At 37.0% G+C, this 23,940-nt stretch overlaps 1 protein-coding gene across 10 annotated transcripts in view; it reads left to right on the top strand.

Moving 5' to 3' along the window:
- Nucleotides 1–23,940, top strand: part of ZNF407 (zinc finger protein 407) — a 530,790-nt gene that overhangs the window by 304,206 nt on the left and 202,644 nt on the right. For all 10 annotated transcript variants that reach the window (XM_077135216.1, XM_077135209.1, XM_077135213.1 and 7 more), the window contains one exon: nucleotides 14,901–15,021. In XM_077135216.1, the coding sequence (XP_076991331.1) occupies nucleotides 14,901–15,021 (121 nt within the window). The remainder of the gene's footprint in view (nucleotides 1–14,900; nucleotides 15,022–23,940) is intronic.

The following is a 23,940-nucleotide window of genomic DNA, read 5'->3' as shown; positions in this document are numbered from 1 at the left end:
CCTTCACAGGTATATGCCCCTCTTCACAAGGCAATTATCTCATTCCAAACACTTAAATATTTAGCAGACTGAAATTCTTATTTAAAGTGTGTGATATTTTCATTCTCATTTTACAGTCTAGAAGTTGGGTTTATATTTTGACTACATATTAAGACTAACAAGAAGCTCCTTCCATGTTTCTGCAGTATAATTTTCTGAGGAAATTACCCAAAAAATGATTTTTAAAAATACCAAGCCATGTATTAGAACAAAATGTTAAACATAATTGATGTTATAAATTAACTAAAGAGTACGTATTTGAATGAACTGTAGTTTTTAGGACATGGAAATTTTCCCATATCAGGAACCCAGACATGCTTGAGCTTTCCTTAATGGTTATAGTGTAATGTTTTATGTAGTATAATATTTTTCTAGTATTCTGTTTTTTTTCCTGCTAACCTGTATATACTTCTGTATTTATTATATTACATAATTTTTAGTGTGGTCAAGGTAAATATAAAATGACAATTTAAATTTTATTACAATATAATGCTAGCTTAATGTGCTACCTAAGTAATAATCATGCTATTAACATTACAGAGAACATTTTTTAAATGTTTAATTTTATTAACATTCCACAGAAGCCTAAAAGAAACAAACTATATCTAACCTATGTTTAAAGAGTTTATGTCTTCTAATTAACATTCGTTATTTAAGAAAATTAAATGTAAATATTTTAGACCTTGAATTTAGACCACTGACTTACTCAGTGAGTTCCAAAATGATACTGTTTTACTCCCTCCTGATTCTTGCTAAAAGTCATGAAAAGTGGATAGCTTAAAGATGATATTTTCAGGCTGGCTGTTGTTTACCACGGCTATTAGATTAAAAAAGCTAGCAATAAGTTGTGGTGCCAAAATATTTTTATTTAAGTAGATTGAATGGAACATGTCAAAATATACTTGTGAATTTGCAGAACAAAAAAAATCTTTAAATTGCTTTACCACTTAGATTGATTATACTTTGTGCAGTTTGGAAAAAAAATTAAAAGTAGATGATTTATACTACTTTACTTGAATTCTTGTCATAAAGCCACAGTATTGTAGTGGCATAAAGATAGACAAATACATCAATGGAAGAGAATAGAGTCCAGAAATAGACCTATGCATTTATTTGTCGATTGTTGTGAACATGGTGTACAGTATTTAGGGACAAAGATAATAAATGATATGTAAAACTTCTACAATGGAAAGTTCAAAATGTTGCTGAGTGGAAGTAAAGTAGATCTAAATAAGGGGAGAGATACACCATGTTCATGGGTCAGAACAGTCAATTTTGTTAAGATGGCATTTCCTCCTACATTGATCAATCCACATTGTATCAGGTCTTATTTTTGGTAAAAATTTGTAAGACTATTTAAAAATTCGTATGGATGTACAAAGATTTGGACTAAACAAACTATTTTTAAAAAGAGCAAAGTTGAAACTGCTGAAATTACCTGACCTCAAGGCTGATTATGCAACTGCAGTTATTAAGTCTGTCTGATACTGGCATCAGAGTAGACAAAATAGGTTATAGAACTGGACCCACACATATATGGCCAACTGTTTTTTTTTTTTTTTTTTTTTTTGCATGGGCAGGCTCTGAGAAGTAAATGGCCAACTGGGTTTTGACAGAGGAGCAAACGCAATTCAGTCTTTTCAACGGATAGTTCTGGGACAATTTATCCATAGCAAAAATTAAATGAGAAAATAAAAATAACTTTAATTGGTGCTTTGTATCATATACAGAAACTACTTCAAAATGGATCATAGCCTAAAAGTAGAAAGCATAAGAGAAAATCTTTGTGACCATGGGTTGGCAAAGATTTCTTAGAAAATGACATCAAAAGCCTGAAACATTAAAGAAAAAAATTAACTTGAAAAAGTGATTAATTGAAAGTTTTATAAATTAACTTTTACTCTTTGAAAGACCCTGAGAAGAAAATGAAAAAACAAAGCACAGAACACCATCTGTGCAAATCATAAATCTGTTAAAGGACTTGTACCCAGAATATATAAAAATCTCAAAACAAAAATTGTAAGGAAACAGTCTGATTTTTTAAATCATCAAAAGATTGGAGCAGACACTTTGCCAAAGAATACAAATGTATGAGAAATAAGTACATGAAGAGGTTCTTAATATCAGTTACCAGAGAAATGCAAAGTTAAAACAAACACAACACCAAGTTTTGGTGAAGGTTTGGAACAATCAGAACTTTTATACACTGATGGTGAAAATGTGAAATGGTAAAACTACTTTGGGAAACATTTTGGCAGTTTCTTATAAAATTAAATATAGATATATTTTAATGGCCCACTGTTTCACTCCTAGAACACAGGTATATTTGCCCATACAATTATTGTACATGGAAATTTATGGCAGTTTTATTCATGGCAGCCAAAAATGAAAATGCATCAAATGGCCTTCAGTGGATGAATCGATGAATGAATAAACAAACAGTAGTGTATTCATATGATGGAATACTACTCAGCAATAAAAATAAATGTATTACTACCAATATCAGCACAAAATGAAGCACAAATTCCTGCTGAATGAAGGAGGCCAGGCAAAAAGAGAACATGCTGTATGTTTCCAGTTATATAAAATTCTAGAAAAAGCTAGCTAAGGTATAGTTACAGAAGGTAAAACAATGGTTGATTGCTGATGGATAGAGTTAGAGAGAGAGGCATAAGGAAACTTCTGGAAAAATTTTGAAAAAAGATCATTATCTGAATTGTGGTAATTGATTTATCATCCATCTAAACTTATTAAATCATTCTCAAAAAAAATATGCGATTCTCAATCATACCTGTAAGAATTGTTTCAAAATGCATTATACATTCTCCCTTGTATGATCAACCTAGGCAGATATAACTCAAAGTTAAGTAAATAGTTAATAATATGCATGTTTTTGTCCACATGAGTTTTTCACTTTGTGTTTCTGTTTTCCTTGTGAACTCCAATTTGACATTAATTTGTAGTTAAATTACTCGTTGAGTTTAATGAACAATTCAGTTCTTCTAAACTAAAATATGCACATGTAAGTTTTCAGATATGCGTATGGATGGATGTTTATATGTTTCCACAATATAGAAGAGATCTGCATCAGATTTGTAGAGATTGAGCTATTTCCTTTAGCCTTATATAACCATGAAGGACATATATTGTCCCTCAAATAAAAGCATACCCTGCCATCATCATGAAAGTGGTTCTTTGTTTAAGTTAATTCAGTACAATTGAGTTGTCTAAAGTGCTTTAAGCAACTTGATCAGAGGCTTATGAACTGAGAACAAAGCAGACCTTGGATGTTGGGTGTTGGAGATGGGATTCATCTTAAGGATAGATGGTTTAAAGGGGCAAAAATTCTTTTCAACTCCTAGATTATTTTACTCCACTTTTTATATATCATCTTCTCTTTACAAGAATGAGTGTGTTATCTGCTACGTGATGATTTCATGTCATGTTCAGTATCCATGTAAAAACATTAACTATTTCATGTATACCATAGGTGTATCATTTTCCTGGTTTTGAGCACAGGTGAGGACCATTTGTATGCTCCTTCTTCTGTGTTGGTAAGACTTGTTTCTAGTTGGCAGTATTTTGGTAGTCCTGGAATAACTGTGATGACAGCGGTCAGTCCTTGGGCCCTTGGCCACATAGTTTTTGTGGTTTTGGTCAACTCTGACCCTCACAGCTGCCCTACAAGTTTGGTGTCCTCTTGAACATGCTCAGGATCCAACAGGTAGCAAGTGAAACATGGCAAGACTGGGATTCACACTGAAGTCCATTGAGTTGCTTCTAACAACTAGCAACTACAACGCACTGTAGCAACAGAACCAAAAAATACCATCAAAATGGTTTTACGTTAATCCACAAATTAACAAAATATGCCAAGTGTTATTTAAATATGAAATCAAAATAAAACTATTAGTGATATTCTTTCTTCTGTCCTAGAAATTAAAAATTTGATGTGTTTTTTACACCTCTAACACTTTGCAATTCAGAGGCTAAATTTTCATCTGAAATACATGCTTTGTGTTTTGATTTGATAAAATTTAACACTTAAAAAGTAGATTCAGGGGTTGAGATGGCTGCTTAGTGAGGTGTGGAATTTAGTTCGTCCTCCAGAGCAGCTAGTATATAGCCAGGAATGGTACAGAACAACTACTGGGGCTACATCAGTGACCAGACACACTGTGTACACCAGTCTGGAGTAGGTGGGGAAAGGCTGAGACGCCGCACAGAACTGTAAGTCTCCCAGTCCTGGAGGCTGGCTCCCCTCCCCCACAGGCATGGCAGTCTGGTTCCCCCAAGGGAAAGGAAACAAACTTTACTAGCACAAGGGCTTAGCTCAACCAAGCTAAAATTGTGGAATTAATTAACAAATTCTGACTACTGAAAATAGGCCCCTGGCACAGATAAACCTGGAGAAACACTAGAAGTACTAGGAGTTTTTGCCCCAGTAGGGAGGAAGGGGCCTGTTGGGGAGGTGGGGAAGGGGTGAACAACACAAAAACAGGCTTTTTGAGTCAGCACAAAATACTGCAAAAGGACTGGACCTCAAGAAAAGATGGCATGTAGAGCCTGGACATATATAGAGCCACATACCAACTTCAGCTTTGATTGACCAAACAAGGAGCAGGAGTCCCAGCTTTGAAAAAGCTTTTTTTTTTTTCCTTCCCCCTGCTTTTTTCCTACTCCTTAACAGCTACATTAGATAGAACTGGAAACCTTCTCAGTCTCTAGCACTGCCCTAGGCAAGGGCAGAATTAAATTTGTAGGAGAGGCAAATTAACAGGTGAAGGGAATTAATTCCCTAAAGAGAAAGGTTGTGCCCAGCTCAAGTGGAATTCTTCCTTCAAGGAAATCAGGCCCCAAAGACTGGAAAACTGAAGCAATTACTGCTAATCTACAACCTTGCTTTTGTCTCTACCACTCTCCTATCAAGGAGAGTCTGCTGAAATTAAAGGCACCACATCACTTTACCCAGATAGAAGCTATGGACAGATGAGCACCATATGCTGGGCAAGATAGGAAAAGCACAGAGTCTAGAGGCTTCTCAGGAAAGTCTGACAACCTACTGGATCTCACCTTCAGGGAAAAATGACGCTGGCAACACTTTCCTCCTAAGGTACTGGCCAGGTCTGGGAAAATCTGACTGGGGTCTATAATATCTGAGGAGACCCTCCTTAAAAAAAAAAAGGCTCAATATAGGCAGGGCAAGAAAATAAAAAAGAAGAACTGAAAAACTCTGATCTGTTAACAGAGCCTATAATTCCTAGACCTTATAACCAAAGCATGTGCATTGAAGAAAGAAAGAAATGAGAACTCTTCAAAATTAAACACTTTTGTTCATCAAAGAACTTTGTCAAGAAAGTATAAAGGCAGCCTATGCAATGGGAGACAATATTTGGAAACCACATATCAGAGAAGGGTTTGGTATCCAGAATATATAAAGAGATTCTTCAAATCAATAAACAGCCCAATTAAAAATGGGCAAAAGACATGAACAGACACTTCTCAGAAGAGGAAATACAAATGGCTAAAAGGCACATGAAAAGATGCTCAACTTCACTGGCTATTAGGGAAATGCAAATCAAAACACAGTGGATATTTATCTGACAGCTACTAGAATGACCATTATCAAAAAAACAGAAAACAAGAAGTGCTGGAGGGGATGTGGAGAAAGAGGCACGCTTATCCACTGTTGATGGGAATGTAAAGTGGTACAACTGCTCTGGAAGACAGTTTGGCAGTTCCTCAGGAAGCTAAGTATAGAATTGCCATATGATCCAGCAATCCATTCACTAGGTATATGGTGAAAATGTGAAATGGTAAAACTACTTTGGGAAACATTTTGGCAGTTTTTTATAAAATTAAATATAGATATATTTTAATGGCCCACTGTTTCACTCCTAGAACACAGGTATATTTGCCCATACAACTATTGTACATGGAAATTTATGGCAGTTTTATTCATGGCAGCCAAAAATGAAAATGCATCAAATGGCCTTCAGTGGATGAATCGATGAATGAATAAACAAACAGTAGTGTATTCATATGATGGAATACTACTCAGCAATAAAAATAAATGTATTACTACCAATATCAGCACAAAATGAAGCACAAATTCCTGCTGAATGAAGGAGGCCAGGCAAAAAGAGAACATGCTGTATGTTTCCAGTTATATAAAATTCTAGAAAAAGCTAGCTAAGGTATAGTTACAGAAGGTAAAACAATGGTTGATTGCTGATGGATAGAGTTAGAGAGAGAGGCATAAGGAAACTTTTGGAAAAATTTTGAAAAAAGAGCACAAATGAACATTTGCACACCAATGTTTATAGCACATTACTTATGATTGCCAAGAGATGGAACAGCCCAGATGTCCATCAACTGATGACTGGCTAAACAGACTGTGGTATACCATACAATGGAATATTATGAAGCTGTAAGACAGAATAAAGCATGAAGCCTGTATCAGTGGGGATGAACGTCAAGAACACTATGCTGAATGAAATTAGCCAGAAACAGAAGGACAGATACTGTATGGTTTCACTAATATGAACTGACATTAATGAGTGAACTTGGAGAATTGAAGTTAAGAACACACATTATCAGAAGATAGAAATATGGTAGAGATTGGGCAATTGGTGCTGAAGAAATACAGGTTGTGCAACAGGCCAGATTATAAATATTTACAAAGAGATTGCACAACACTACCTGATTGTAGCCCAATAATGTAAGTACTGAATAAAACTGAATATGGGTATGATAGAGGGAAAAGGGCTGGGGGCATGTATGAAGCCAGAAGGGAAGATAGAGGATAAAGACAGACAGTGTAATTTAGGAATGCCTTGAGTGGACATTGATGGTGATTAAATGTACGAATAAAAAATGGTTTTACATGAGGGAGAGCAAATGAATGTCAGTTTGCAGGGTCTTGAAAATAGTTGGTGTATGGAGAAGGGTATAATCAATGCGAGCTAGGCTCTGTAGTCAATAGTAACATTGTAATATGCTTTCACTGAATAATAAAGGCATTATGCCAAAATTAAATGTTAATAGGTGGGAGGCATGGGGAAGGGGTATGGAGTCTGTGTGGATATCTTTAGATAGATTATGGTGGTGATGTCATGCCTGTACACTTAGGTTGGATTGTATGATGTGTGAATAAAACTGTTTAAAAATGAACAGAGAGAAATAAGTGTTAGAGAAAATGCAGAGAAAGAGATCTACCTATTCACTGTCGGTAGGCAAACTGACAGGTTCAGCCCTGTTCTAGTTTACTAGCTGCCGGAAAGCAACACACCAGAGACAGAATGGCTTTTTTTTTTTTTTTAATAATTAAAAAAAATTACAAGAAAGAAACACAAATATCCTTAATATATGCTCATTCCGTTCTACATATATAATCAGTAATTCACAATATCATCACATAGTTGCGTATTCATCATCATGATCATTTCTTAGAACATTTGCATCAATTCAGAAAAAGAAAAAGACAACAGAAAAATAAAACAGAAACATAAAAAGAAAAAAATTTACATACCATACCCCTTATCCCTCACTTTCATTGATCACTAGCATTTCAAACTAAATTTATTTTAACATTTGTTCCCCCTATTATTTATTTTTATTCCATATGTTCTACTTATCTGTTGATATGGTAGATTAAAGAAGCATCAGACACAAGGTTTTCACAATCACACAGTCACATTGTGAAAGCTATATCATTATATAAAATCATCATCAAAGAAATATGGCTACTGGAACACAGCTCTATATTTTCAGGCAGTTCCCTCCAGCCTCTCCATTACATCTTGGATAACAATGTGATATCTACTTAATGCGTAAGAATAACCTCCAGGATAAACTCTCGATTCTGTTTGGAATCTCACAGCCATTGACACTTGTCTCATTTCACTCTTCCCCCTTTTGGTCGAGAAGGTTTTCTCAATCCCTTGATGCTGAGTCCCAGCTCATTCTAGGATTTCTGTCCCACATTTCCAGGAAGGTCCACACCCCTGGGAGTCATGTCCCACATAGACAGGGGGAGAGTGGTGAGTTTGCTTGTTGTATTGGCTGGAGACACAGGCCACATCTGAGCAACAAAAGAGGTTCTCTTGGGGGTGACTTGTAGGCCTAATTTTAAGTAGGCTTAGCCTATCCTTTGCGGGGTTAAGTTTCATGTGAACAAACCCCAAGATTGGGGGCTCAGCCTATAGCTTTGGTTGTCTGCACTGCTTGTGATAATATCAAGAATTCAACTTGGGGAGGTTGAATTTTCCCCCTGTTCTCACCATTCCCTGGAGGGGACTTTGCAAATACTTTTCCACTCACTGATCAAATCATTCTGGGATTCATCGGGGCATCACTGTGGACAAACCAACAAAATCTAATGTCCTACCCAAGGTTGCATGTACTTATGTTGTTCAACCAACTATCTACATAAGTTATATTAGGAGATGTACTATTCAAAATATAAATTTTGTACCAAATATTTTTTTGCTTTAGTCTCTCACATAAGTTGAAATTTTAAAATATTAATTACCATCTGTATTCAGCACCCTGCAGTAATGACATTCCTTTGTTCTTCCTCATGCAAAAACATTTTTAAATTTGTACATTTAGTCATTATCATTATACACTCTAGGTATTCCTAGATTATACTATCTCAATCTTTATCATCTGTCTTTCTTTGTGATTTCGTTTATGTCCTCAGCCCTCCTCCCTCTATTGTTCTCACATTCAGCTTCATTCAGTGTTTTAACGTAATTGTATTACAGTTAGGTAATGTTGTGCTATCCATTTCTGAGTTTTTATATTCAGTCCTGTTACACAATCTGTATCCCTTCAGCTCCAGTTACCCAGTATCTTACCCTATTTCTGTGTCCTGATGGTCTCTGTTACCAACGAAATAGTCCAAATTTATTCACTAATGTCAGTTCATGTCAGTGAGACCATACAGTATTTGTCCTTTTGTTTTTGGCTCATCACACTGAGCATAATGTCCTTAAGGTCCATCCATGTTGTTACATACTTCATAACTTTATTCTGTCTTAAAGCTGCATAATATTCCATCGTATGTATATGCCACAGTGTGTTAGCCACCTGTCCATTGATGGACATTTTGGCTGTTTCCATCTCTTGGTAATTGTAAATAATGCTGTTATAAACATTGGTGTGCAAATGTCCGTTTGCGTCCTTGCCCTCATGTCCTTTGAATAGAGACAGCATATACATGGGTCTTGTTTTTTAATCCATTCTGCCAGTGTATGTCTTTTGATTGGAGAGTTTAATGCATTAACATTTAGTGTTATTATTGCATGGGTAGTACTTTCTTCTACTATTTTGCCTTCTGGATTTTATATGTCATATCTAATTTTCCTTCTTTTTACCTTTACTCATAGTCTTCCTTTCTGCACTCTTCTCCACACCTCTCTCTTCTGTCTTTTCATATCTGTCTCTAGTGCTCCTTTTAGTATTTCTTGTAGAGAGGGTCTCTTGGTCACAAATTCTCTTAGTGATATTTTTGTCTGAAAATGTTTTAATTTCTCCCTCATTTTTGAAGGACAATTTTGCTGAATATAGAATTCTTGGTTGGCAGTTTTTCTCTTTTAATAATTTAAATATATCATCCCACTGTCTTTTCACCTCCATGGTTTCTGCTGAGAGTTCTATGCATTGTCTTATTGGGCTTCCCTTGTACATGATGGTTTACTTTTCTCTTGCTGCTTTCAAGATTTTCTCTTTCTCTTTGACTTCTGACATTCTGATTAGTAAATATCTTGGAGTACGTCTATTTGGATCTATTCTCTTTGGGGTACACTGCACTTCTTGGATCTGTAATTTTAAGTCTTTCATAAGAGTTGAGAAATTTTCAGTAATAAATTCCTCCATTAGTTTTTCTCCTCCTTTTCCCTTCTCTTCTCCTTCTGGGACACTCATAACACGTATATTCATGCACTTCTAATTGTCTTTCAGTTCCCTGAGTCCCTGCTCATATTTTTTCCATTTTTTCCCCTGTATTTTCTTTTTCTTGCCGGATTTCAGATGTTCCATCCTCCAGGTCAGAAATCCTATGTTCTGTCTCTCCAAATCTACCATTGTAGGTTTCCATTGTTTTTTTTCATCTCTTCTACCATGCCTTTCATTCCCATAAGTTCTGTGATTTGTTTTTTCAGACTTTTCAATTTCTTCTTTTTGTTCATTCCTTGCCTTCTTTATATCCTCCCTCAATTCATTGATTTGGTTTTTGATGAGGTTTTCCATATCTGTACGTATATTCTGAATTAAATGTTTCAGCTCCTTTATCTCCTTTGAATTGTTGGTTTGTTCCTTTGACTTGGCCATATCTTCAATTTTCCTAGTGTGATATGTTATTTTTTGTTGGCGTCTAGGCATTTAATTACCTTAATTAGTTTATTCTGGAGAATGCTTGCACTTCTTTTACCTAAGGTTTTCTTGCTGGATGAATTTGTTGTCTCTGTTCTTTGACATTCAATTCAGCTTTAGCTGGACCTCTAGCTTAAGTTTTGTTTAACAGAGAAGAATTTTTCAATTCTTGTTTTCTTGTTTCTTGCCCTGCTTGTATGGTACCTTTTTACCCCCACACTTAGAGAGTCTACTTAGGTATTACAGACCGCAGCCAGATTTTTCCAGACCAAACTGGCCCTTTATCAGGAGGAAAGAGTCACCTGCCTCAGTTTTCCCTGAGGGTGAGTGAGACCCAGCAGGTAGAAAGCCTTTCCCGTGAAGTTTCTGGGCTCTGTTTTTCTTATCCTGCCCATTGTGTGGTACTTGTCTGCCTGCAGGTCCCACCAGCATAAGATGATGCGGTACTTTTAACTTTGGCTGGGGGCATGGTGGAGACAGAGGAGAGGTTGTAGGCTGGTTTTAATGGCTTCAAATTACCAAGCCCTGGTGTCTGAATTCCTTGGGAGAGGGATTCCACCTGAGTTGGACTTCACCCCTCCCCTGGGGAAGGTACAGGTTCCAGACAAGCCCTCAAAACGAGTTTGTTTCTGCTTATGCCTGGGGCAGTTGCAGCCTGAGGAGCCCTGTCGCTGTATCCAAACGCAGTCGAGCCATTGTAGAAACATTGCTGCAAAAATCTCTGTTTCCTTCTTTTTTTTTCCTTTTTCCATCAGCCCTGCCCCCTTGGTGCTGGGGCAAAAATGAGTGACCTCGGGTTTGACCAGGTTCACCTGAGCTGGGGGCCTATTTTTAGTAGTCAGAATTTTTTAATTAATTCCACAATTGGTGTTTAGTTGGGCTTAGCCCCTGCTGCTGGTAAAGTCTCTTTCCTTTCCCCTCTGGGAAGCAGCCTGTGGGGAAGGGACACTGGCTGCCATGGCTTGGGGAGCTCACGGTTCTGGAGGGGCTTGCAGCCAGTCCAGCTGGTCCAAATTGGGGTACGCTGAGTGTCCAGTCACTGACGTGGTCCCAGGAGCTGTTCTGTACTGTGTCTGGATTTTAATAGTTGTTCTGGAGAATGAACTAAAATGCTCACATTGTTAAGCTGCCATCTTGGCCCGGAACCAGAATGGCTTTTAATAAAAGGGAATTTATTTTGTTAGTTCTTCAGAGGAAAGGCAGCTAACTTTCATCTGAAGTTCTTTCTTACATGGGAAGGCACAGGATGGTCTCTGCTGGCCTTCTCTCCAGCAACTTTCCCCAGGGTGTTTCCTTTCTGCATCTCCAAAGGCCTGGGCTGAGCTGCAAGTGCTGGGATGACGTATGCCAAGCTACTTGGGCTGTGCTGCCTTCCGCTCCCTCATTTAAGCACCAGCCAATTAAGTCAAATGTCATTCATTGCAGCAGGCACGTCTCCTAGCCGACTGCAGATGTAATCACCAACAGATGAGGTTCATGTACCATTGGCTTAGGTCTGCAGCAAGAGAACTAGGTGCCTTCACCTGGCCAGGTTGACAACTGAATCTAACTACCACAAGCCCCTTGGAGGCCATTGTGGTGGCTTCACAGGAGGCTAGGGGTGGGGTTGCCTATGATCCTGCAACCCTGTTAATCAGTATATACCTGGGGGAACTGAGTGTGGAGATACGAATAGACATTTGCACACTGATGTCTATGGCAGCAGTGTTTGCGATCCACAATGGATGGAGGTGGCTTAAGGGTACCATGACTTAGGAATGGAACTGGAAACTATGGCATATGTACACAATAGACTACTGAGCTACTGCAAGAAGGAATGAGGCTCTGAGGCATGCAACTAGGTGAATGAACCTTAAAGACTATATGTTGAAGGAAATGTCAGAATCAGAAAGAATTTTATGCCTCAATCATATGGACTAACTATAATATAAAAACTCATTGAACTGAAGTTGAGAGCAGGGGTTATCAGATTGGGGCATATTGTAAAAGGTCCTTACAGCAGTGTCATATATTTAGGACTTGTAGCTGAATAACCTGGTCATTCCCAGAAACGTTGGTATTTATATGACACCTGAGCCTGAGAATTAGAGCTTTGAAGCTATGTAAGTCAAGAATATCCCATACAGAAACTGTTTAAAAGGTTGTGAAAGGGATCTGACTTTGAATAGAGATACGAATGAAGCTGATCTGGAAGGACTGATGAAATGAGAATACCAGATAAAGGAGGATATTGTCCATATTTTAAAACTTCAACTCTACTTGAGACTAAAGGGAGAGATGTTTATTTGGTGCAAAATTTATATTTTGGACAGGGCATTTGTATGGCCAGTTTAGTTGAGTACTGTAAGTACATGGAATCTTGTATAGGGCGTGAGACTTTGTTGGTTTTTCCAGGTTAGAATGATGCCCTGACATAACCCAGTGTTATTTAGGCAGTGAATAAAGAAGTATTTTCAAGATCGCCTTGGGGCACTGGGGATAAAGGAGGAAGTAATCAACTTCCCCATTTGGAGAATTTCTCATATTCTTTCAAGCAGTGGAGACAACTAAATCAATAGGCAGATCCCTCAATCCTGGGGTTTGCCGGTATGAAGCTTATTCCTGCAAAGGATAGGCTAAACCTACTTATAATTATGCCTAAGCATCTTTTATTGCTTAGATGTGGACTCTCTCTCTAAGTCAACATAGCAGGTGAACTCACTGCCCACCCTGCTATGTGAGACATGACTCCTAGGGGTGTAAATTTCCTTCCCTGCCAACATGGAACAGAACTCCTGGGATTCCCCATGACCCAGCCTCAAGGGATTGCAACAGTCTTCTTGACCAAAAGTGGGGAGAGAGAAATGAGAAAAAATAAGTCAAGTTTCAGTGGCTGAGAGATTTCAAAATTAGTTGAGGTTTTCCTGAAGGTTATTCTTATGCATTATATAGGTACCACTTTCAGTTTATGGTGTATTGGAGTGGCTGGAAGAAAGTACCTGAAATGAAACTGTTCTAGTAGCCTTGATTCTTGAAGATTATTCTATAATGATATAACTTTTACTCTGTGACTGTGTGATAGTGAAAACCTTGTGTCGGTTGCTCTTTTTATCCAGGGTACGAAGGGATGAGCAAAAAAATATGGATAAGCATTAAATAAATAATAGGATATCAAAGGTAAAATAAATTGGATAGACAGAAATACTAGTGGTCAGTGAGAGGGAGGGATAAGGGTTATGGTATGTATGAGATTTTTCTTTTATTATTTTTTTCTGGAGTGACTTAGATGTTCTAAAAAAATGACCATAGTTATGAATACACAACTATGTAATGATATATGAGCCATTGAATGTATACAATGTATAAAATATTTCTGTGTTAAGATTTATCAATAAAAATATTTTTAAAAAGTAAAAGATGAGGTAGATATACATTGGTAAGTGCTTCCAAACAAAAGTTTTACAATAGTTGAATTAAATATCAGTTTTTATTTTAAATTAATATCATTTAAAAATAGAGCGGACAACAGTGTGGCTCAGTGGCAGAGTTCTCGCCTGCCATGCTGGAGACCCAGGTTCAATTCCTGGTGCATGCCCATGTAAAAAATAAATAGACACATTTCAAGCGTTTGACATCCGATGCTGAGTGCAATGAAAAACCAATAAATCTTGGTTATTTGGGTTTGTGGAGGGGATATGAGAATAGTGGGTGCAGAGTGGGAAGCACAGGGAAGAAAAGTTTTTAATAAATTAAACAATTTGTTCTAAATACCATTCTAATCTGTGTATATTTTACAACTATTTTAGTTTTCCCCTATGTAAAATGTTTTTATCTACACAGGGCAGATAAACTTTAACATGCTATTAAATATTGTGTATGTTAATTGCTTCGAGTTCCCTGTACCTTTCACTCAACTTAGTGAGCTCTGATTTTTCTTGGCTTCCAGCAGGTTTAACATGGTTTCATTTGGTAGTTTGGTTATGTGAATTTTTCTGTATATGTAGCTTTAAGATTTTAATGAGTTTTATACTCGATGGTGAAAGATTTTCTCAGTTATAGACTTCTCCATGGCTTAATATTACTGAGCTTTTTTTTCTTGCATGGGCAGGCTCCGGTAATTGAACACGGTTCTCAAGCTTGGCAGGTGAAGATTCTGCCACTGAGCCACCATTGCACCGACCTACTGAGACTTTTATAATGGCTATAATGTAACATCGTTTGTGAAATGATTCCAAATACAGCGGCCTAAACCATAGCTGTTAATAGAGATTCTTGTTGTTTGTGTAAGATAAATTTTAACCACACCACGTATACCTTGCTTCTATTACAGTGTAGAAACAAAAATCAGTGGTATCTTCTCGCTTTCTAGCTCTGGGAGTCAGTATTCAAATGTCGTAAATATGTATTGTTATATTTAAAATTTTTTAGATTATCAATGCTAGGATTAGCTCCTTGTTTACAATTTTTATAATTATTCATATACAACATTTCTTGATATATTACAGGCGAAAAGCCTTTCAAATGTGATGAGTGTAACTTTGCCTCTACAACACAGTCCCACCTGACTCGACATAAGCGTGTGCATACTGGAGAAAAACCGTACAGATGTCCCTGGTGTGACTACAGGTAAGTATCCCTGCCTCAGCAAGGATCACATGGTCGCCTGGAGGTTTCGAAGCCCTATTCAGCTCACTAAAAAAAGTGCATTTTTTTTCTAATCAACGTGAATTAGCACAAATTAAAGCACAATTCACATAGTAGGTTCAGAGTTTCAGTATCTAATTTTAGTGACTTTTTAAAAATACAAAGTGATGATCTATTTTTTATAACCTTAACATTTTGATAATCCTTTGATATACCTAAGTATCAAGTGACTTTATTTCCTTGCTTAAATCCACAAACTATTCTGATTTACAAATTACTTCTGGAACGTGTATGAAATGAGTAAGCTCTGATTTAGGCAATGCAGGGGATATAAGCAATGTTTCCTGCCTATAAGATTATTATAGCATAATAAGGGAGTTATGATACCCATAGATAATCATAACATTGAATTGTACATACTTGAAAATAGTTAGGAAATGAGGAGCCAGAAGACTACAGAGAACAGGTCACTGTTGGCCAGGATAAAGTCCTCAGAGAGGAGGGTGCACGTACTTCAGCTGTGATTCAAAATTGAGTAGAAGGTCAAAGGCAAAAGGTATCCTCTAGGTTGATGAGAAAGTAATGATTCAGTGTAGCATTTTAGTGCTAAAAGCGTTTTAGAGCTCATGTGTATTTAACCTGTTCACTGGGGTCCATAGTGGTGAAGCGGTTTCTCCGAGGCTGCAGGGGTACTTAGTTGGAAGCAGCTGCAAGGCCTATGTGTAGAAGAGCTTGAGACAATCAGGAAATGGAAATGATTCGGTTAGACTGTCCGATGAAGTGTGTGTGGAAGGGGCGTCATGAAAGATAAGTTGTATATGAAAGTCACAGCCTACTCAGACTGCACTGGATAGTGGGAGACTGAGCACAGATCTTATCTGGCCTTCTGTGGGGCTACCTGAGCTTGCATGCAGTGAAATGACGTCTGTTCTAGGAAGATTCATCAGCTTAACAGGGAAGCCTGGATTGGATATGAATGCCTTCTTCATCCTGAGCTGAATATCTCGATTGTGCCTCTTCCACATGATAGCATGTCAGCCGTGAGTGGTTTCTTCAAATGCAGTCTCTTAGTTCAGTGTTAGAATATATGCCTTCAACCTGCAGCCTTCTTTAAAAACTAGATTTTTGTATTCTTAGGGATGTAGCTTCTGTATTCCGCAAATATATTACCACTGTGTCTATTATTAATCACATTAAGTTTTATGTTAAAGATCATCCAATAGTATAGAGATATTACAAATATATTTAATTCATCAATTATTCATCCACTCACAATTTTTTTAATTCTGACTTTGTATATCATTAGAATGGTGTTTTGTGGAAATTGGGTAAACTGAGGACCAGTTAGCAGTAGACATAGAAATGCTAAGGTGCTGATATTATAGAGTTATTTAAAAAGAAACATTATTAAATGTTTTCCCTTATTAAACAGATGATACTGTACTTGCCTTTCCTATAAAACATAGAAAAGCTATAAAAAATTATGAAACTTTCCCATAATTATCCTTATGGTTATATCCTTTTGGTCTGTACTTTATAAAGTTTTTGTATATTTTTGCATGTGGGATGTTTTTATTTTAGTTTTTCACAGTCAACAAATCATAATTACCTTTCTATTTCATTAATCGCTGTTTTGAGTCTGTGTCTTTCAAAGGTATTTTTAAGGAGTAAAACTATTATTTCAGAATCCAATAAATGAAATAGATTTACCATTAATGAGTAAGTTTGTTTTTTTTTAACTTTTTTACTGTATAGTATAACATATAAAGCAATCATTTTCAGAGCACTCTTCAGCAAGTAGTTATAGGACAGATCCCAGAGTGTACCATGGGCTACCATAAGGTCCTCTCAGATTTTTCATTCTAGTCGCTCCAGAATATAGGAGGCTAGAAGGCTTAAATACTTTTTTATCATCACAATCGACTTTTTTTTCTTTTTTTCTGAAAAATAACATATATATAAAAAGCAATAAATTTCAAGCACATTAGTTGTAGAACATGTTTCAGACTTGTACATTGGTTACAATTCCACATTTTTAGGTTTTTACTTCTAGGTGCTCTAAGATACTGGAGACTAACAGACATAGCAGTTTAATGATTTAGCCATCATATTCATCTGTTAAATCTTATCTTCTCTGTATAACTCCACCGTCACCTTTGATCTTTCTATCCTTTTCTTTAGGGGTGTTTGGGCTATAGCTATTCTAACTTTTTCATGTTGGAAGGGTCTGTCACTAATATGAGGTAGGGGGATGAAACTATCTGATGTTTTGGAGAGGCTGGGCCCTCTAGGTTTCAGGACTTATCTGGTCCATGGACCCATCTGGAGGTTGTAGGTTTCTAGAAAGTTACACTAGTGCATGGAACCCTTGTGGAATCTTATATATTGCCCTAGGTGTTCATTAGGATTGGCTGGAATTGTCCTGGTTGGGATTTGACAGGTTATGATAGGTCGCAGTGTCTAACTGAAGCTTGCATAAGAACAACCTCAAGAGTAGCCTCTTGACTCTATTTGAAAACTCTCTGCCACTGATACTTGAGTAGTTACTCTTATTTTCCCACTTTTGGTTAGGATGGAATTGTTGATCCCATGGTTCCAGGGCCAGATTCATCCCTGGCAGTCATCTCCCACGTTGACAGGGAGACTTTCACTCCTAGTTGTCATGTCCCTTATAGAGGGGAGGGCAATGATTTCACTTGGAGAGTTGGTGTTAGAGAGAGTGAGGCTACATCTGAGCAATAAAAGAGGTCTTTCAGAAGTAACTCTTAAGCATGCCTATAGATAGTCTAAGCTTCTCCACTACCTACATAAGCTTCACAAGAGTAAGCCTCAAGATCAAGGGCATGGCCTATTGATTTGGGTGTACCTAAATTTTTTTTAATTAATAAAACCAAACAACATACAATATGAACGTTCTTTTTTTTAATCACATATTTGTGTATTCATCATCATGATTATTTCTTAGAACATTTGCATCAATTCAGAAAAAAATAAAAAGAAAACAGAAAAAAATTCACATGTACCATACCCCTTACCCCTCCCTTTCATTGATCACTAGCATTTTAATCTACTAAATTTGTTTTAACATTTGTTCTCCCTATTATTTATTTATTTTTAATCCATATGTTTTACTCATATGTTTATAAGGTAGATAAAGAAGCATCAGACACAAGGTTTTCACAATCACACAGTCACACTGCGAAAGCTCTATCATTGTGCAATCATCTTCAAGAAACATGGCTACTGGAACACAGCTCTACATTTTTAGGTCGTTTCCTCCAGCCTCTCTGTTTCACCTTAACTAAAAAGGTGATATCTATTTAATGTATAAGAATAACCTCCAGGATAACCTCTCGACTCTGTTTGGAATTTCTCAGCCATTGACACTTTATTTTGTCTCATTTCTCTCTTCCCCCTTTTGGTTGGGAAGGTTTTCTCAATCTTTTGGTGCTGAGTCCCAGCTCATTCTAGGATTTCTGTCCCACATTACCAGGAAGGTTCACACCCCTGGGAGTCATGTCCCACGTAGAGAGGGGTGAGGGCAGTGAGTTGGCTTGTCATGTTGGCTGAGAGAGAGAGGTCACATCTGAGCAACAAAAGAGGTTCTCTTGGGGGTGACTCTTAGGCATAATTTTAAGTAGGCTTAGCCTATCCTTTGCAGAGTTAAGCTCATATGAACAAACCCCAAGATTGCAGACTCAGCCTATTGCTTTGGTTGTCCTCATTGCTTGTGAGAATATCAAGAATTCTCTGCTTGGGGAAGTTGAATTTTCCCCCTTTCTCACCATTTCCCCAAGGGGACTTTGCAAATACTTTTTTATTCACTGTTCAAATCCTTCTGGGATTTATCAAGGCATCACTCTGGACAGTCCTACAAAATCTCATGCCCTACTCAAGTTTCCTTGTACTTACGGTGTTCAATTAAGCTGTCCACATAAGGTATAATAGGAAATGCACTAGTCGAAATATAAATTTGTACCAAATAAACATTTTTTGCTTTAGTCTCACACATCGGTTAAAGTTTTAAAATATTAATTACCATCTATTTTCAACACCCTGCATTATTGACATTGCTTTGTTCTTCCTCATGCGAGAAATTTTTAAGTTTGTACATTTATTCACTATTATTATATACACTAGGCATTCCTAGATTATACCATCTCAGACTTTTATCATATGTCTGTCTTCCTTTCTGATTTCATTTGATTTGAATATACCTACATTTTGATGCAGTTTTGGGATTTCCTATGGGTAAGTAAAGTTTAATAGTTTCATATTTTTTTCTCCTATCCGTCAAGGGACTTTGCCAATACTTTTTGATTATCATTTTAATATATTCTAGGATGTATCCAGGCTTTACATTAGGCAATACAGAATTGAAGGACCTCTTTTTTATTCCGAGTTCCTTGTGATTCAGTTGTTCAAATGAGCTATACGGATAGGTTAAATTATGTTATGTGCTACAGAAAATTTCTGTTTCAGACCAAATAAATTTTCTTCCTTTGGTCTCAAAGAGTATGTGTGGTTCTAAAGTATAGACATTGTCTTCATTACCCCTCTGTTCTGAATTACTTTAGCCCCAACTTGATGGGCTTTGTTCCTATCTCTAAATATCAGGTGTACACACACACACAAACACACACACACACATACACACACACACATACATACACACATACACACACATACATACACACACACACATACATACATACATACATACATACATACATACAGTCTCTCAAAATCCAGAAATAGTAATTGCCACGCCAGACTAAATGTGTCTGCTATAAAAGCTTGCAGTCTAGGTCCCTGTTTTCTTGTAAGCATTTTCTAAAGGAAACCATTCCATTGTTTTTCATTTGTTTCTTCCTTATTTTGCCTCACAAAATGTCCCACATATTCATTCACATCATTGCTTGCCTCATGACTTGTTCCCTTTTTTGTAGCAGCAAAACTAATTCATTCATAAGTATACACCATCGTTCGCCAATCTATTTCTCAGTTAGTGCATCCTTCAGCCACCTGCATTCATTAGTGATCATGTATAGTGCCCAAAGTCCACACTCAATCAAAACTCTCAATTTCAGATAATTTCATTGTTCCCAAGAGAAAGAAAACCAATAAACATACCCTCGCCAAGTGGAAAATCTGAACCTCCTCTTAACTCTTGTCCCTGCCCCCATTATTTATGTCTCTTGTTGCTGTAGTAGTGCTGATGGATTCCTTTCGTTCTAGTTTGCTAGCTGCCAGAAAGCAATATACCAGAAACGGAATGGTTTTTAAAAAGAAAAATTTAATAGGTTGCTAGTTTACAGTTCTAAGGCTGAGAAAATGTCCCAGTTAAAGCAAGTCTATAGAAATGTCCAATCTAAGGTATCCGAGGAAAGATGTCTTGGTTCAAAAAGGCTGATGATGTTCAGGGTTTCTCTCTCAAGTGAGAAGGCACATGGTGAACACAGTCAGAGTTTCTCTCTCAACTAGAAAGGCACATAGTGAACATGATCAGGGTTCCTCTCTCATCTGGAGGGGCACGTGGCAAACACGGCATCATCTGCTAGCTTCTTCTCCTGGCTTCCTGTTTCATGTAGCTCCCTGGGAGACATTTTCCTTCTTCGTCTCCAAAGGTCGCTGGCTAGTGGGCTCTGCTTCTCTTGGTTTTGTCATTCTGCTCTGCTCTCTCTGAATCTCTTTTTCCAAAATGTTTTTTTTTTATAGGACTTCAGAAACTAATCAAGACCCACTCAAATGGGTGGAGACACACCTCTACCTAATCCAGCTTAACAACCACTCTTTATTAAATCACATCTCCAGGGAGATGATCTAACTGAATAGGGATTAGAAGAAATGACTGCCTTTACAAAATGGGATTAGGATTAAAACATGGCTTTTCTAAGATACATACATCATTTCAGACCAGCACACCTTTTAAACAAGCCCATAACATGCAAGAGCAGTTTTCCCCCTGTTCTCTGGACATCAACACCCTTTGTACACAACATATACCTTTGAAGTAGTCCCACAAGAACTAATTTATATTTCTAGTGTTAATCAGTGGGACACGTAGGTCTATACAACTCCTTTCCATCTTGTTCATTTTCAATATGCTAATATTACTTATAGACCCACTAGAGAACCGCCTTCACTTCTATCTATTCCCTTACATTGGAGTTCAACCTTAATAGCTAACCATTCCACCATCTCTAGCTTCTGTGTATCTCTAAGTGCCCTATATTCTGTATTATAAGTCTCTGATTTTACCTTTACCATGCTCATGAAAGTGGGATCATACAATATCCATCCTTTTGCATCTTTATTATATCCTCAAGGCTCATCCATCTTGTCATGTGCTTCAGGACGTCATTTTGTCTTAATGCTGCATAATATTCCATCGTATGTATATACCACATTCTGCTAATCCACTTCTCTGTTGATGGGCATTTGGTCTGTTTCCATCTTTTGGCGATTGGGAATAATGCTCCTATGTACGTCGGTGTACAAATGTTTGAGTCATTTTCTTAGCTCTTCTGGTTATAGACCAAGTAGTGCTATTGCTGAGTCATAGGGCAACTCTCTATGTAGTTTCCTTAGGAACTGCCAAACAGCCTTCCACTGTGGCTGCACCATTATACATTCCCACCAGCAGTGCATACGTGTCCCAATATCTCCTCATCCTCTCCAATATTTATAGTTTCATGTTTGTATAATAGCAACCATTCTTGTAGGTGTGAGGTGGTATCTCATTGTAGTCTCGATCTGCATTTCCTTTATAGTGAGTGAAAATGAACATCTTTTCATGTGCTTTTGAGCCATCTGTATTTGCTCTTCAGAAAAATGCCCATTCATATCTTTAGCTTATCTTATAATTGGGTTGTTTCATCTTTTGTTGCTGAGTTGTATGATTGCTTTGTGGATACAGGATAGCAAACCTTTGTCATTTGTGATTTCTAAATATTCTTTCCCATTGAATTGGCTGCCTCTTCACCTTTTTCACAAAGTCTTTTGAGGTGCAGAAGCATTTGATTTGGAAGAGTTCCCATTTATCTGTTTTTTCTTTTGTTGCTTGTACTTTGGGTGGAAAGTTTAGGAAGCTACCTCCTATTACTAGGTCTTGAAGATGTTTCCCTACATTTTCTTCTAGAACCTTTATGGTGCTAGTTCTTGGGTTTAAGTGTTTAATCCACTTCAAGTTTATTTTTGTATAGGGTATAAGATAGGGGTCCTTCTTCATTCTTTGACTATTGATATCCAGTTCTTCCATGCCCATTTATTGAAAAGACTATTTTGTTCAAGTTCAGAGGATTTGGGGACCTTGTCAAAAATCAGTTAACCATAGATTTGGTGATCTATTTCTGCACTCTTGATTCAATTCCACTGCTTAGTGCTTCTGTCTTTGTGCCAGTACCATGCTATTTTGACCACTGTGGCTTTGTAATAGGTTTTAAAGTCAGGGAGTGTTAATCCTCAAACTTTATTATTCTTTTTTAGGATATTTTCAGCTATTTAGGGTCTGTTTCCCATCCAGATGAATTTGGTAACTAGCTTTTCCAAGTCTTCAAAGTAGATTGTTAGAATTTTCCTTGGTACTTTGTTTAATCTTTAAATCAATTTGGGGAGGATTGACATTTAATTGTCTTTAACCTGTTTAGGTCTTCTTCGATTTCTTTTAGCAATGCTGTGTAGTTTTCTGTGTACAAGTCCTTTACGTCCCTAGTTAAGTTCATTTTTAAGTACTTGATTCTTTTAGTTGGTATTTTGAATGGAATTTTTTCCTTAACTGAGTCCTCAGTTAGGTCATTGCTTGTGTATAGAAACTTTACTGATTTTTGCATCTTAATTTTATATCCTGCCACCTTACTGAATTTGTTTATTAGCTCAAGTAGCTTTGCTGTAGATTTCTCAGAATCTTCCAAGTATAGTATTATGTCTTCTGCAAATAATGAAAATTTTTCTTCTTCCTTTCCAATTTGGATGCCTTTTATTTCTTCCTCCTACCTCAAAAATGTTGAAAATAATAGTGGTGACAGTGGGCATCCTTGTTTCATTCCTAATCTTAGTGGGAAAGCTTTTAGTCTCTCTCCATTGAGTACCATGTGGACTATCGGTTTTTCATATATTCTCTTTAGCATGTTGAGGTAGTTACCTTTGAGTACTATCTTTTGGAGTGTTTTTTGTGAGAAAAGGATGTTGAATTTTGTAGAATGCTTTTTCAGCATCAGTCGAGGTGATCATGTGATTGTTTTTTCCTTTTCGATTTGTTAATGTGCTCTTTTACAATAATTGATTTTCTTGGGTTGAACCATCCTTGCATTCCTGGTATAAACCCCACTTGGTCATGGTGTATAATTCTTTTAATGTGTTGTTGGATTCGATTTGCTAATATTCTGCTGAGAATTTTTGCATCTGTATTCATTAGGGAGATCGGCCTGTAGTTCTCCTTTCTTATAGCATCTTTAACCGGTTTTGGTATTAAAATGATATTAGCTTCATAAAATGAGTTAGAGTTCCTTTTTCTTCAAGTTTTTGGAGAAGTTTGAACAGAATTGGTGTTAGTTCTTTTTCTAATGTTTGATAAAATTCCCCAGTGAAGCCGTCTGGTCCTGGACTTTTCTTTGTATGAACATTTTTGATAACTGACTGAATCTCTTTACTTGTGTTTGATTTGTTGAGATTTTCTGTTTCCTCCTCAGTCGGTGTAACTTATTTGTGAGTTTCCAGGAATTTGTCCATTTCATCTAAATTTTCTAGTTTGTTGGCTTATAATCGTTTATAGTATCATCTTATGATTTCTTTCATTTCTTCACAGTCTGTGATAATGCACCCCTTCTCATTTCTGATTTTGTTTATTTGCATCCTCTCTCTTTTTTTCTTTGTCACTTTTACTAGTGGCCCATCAATTTT

This window comes from Tamandua tetradactyla, chromosome 18 (genome assembly GCF_023851605.1).
Source record: "Tamandua tetradactyla isolate mTamTet1 chromosome 18, mTamTet1.pri, whole genome shotgun sequence".
In the NCBI taxonomy this organism is placed as follows: domain Eukaryota; kingdom Metazoa; phylum Chordata; class Mammalia; order Pilosa; family Myrmecophagidae; genus Tamandua; species Tamandua tetradactyla.
The sequence above is the reverse complement of the archived record's forward strand: the minus strand, read 5'-3'. Positions and strand labels throughout refer to the sequence as shown.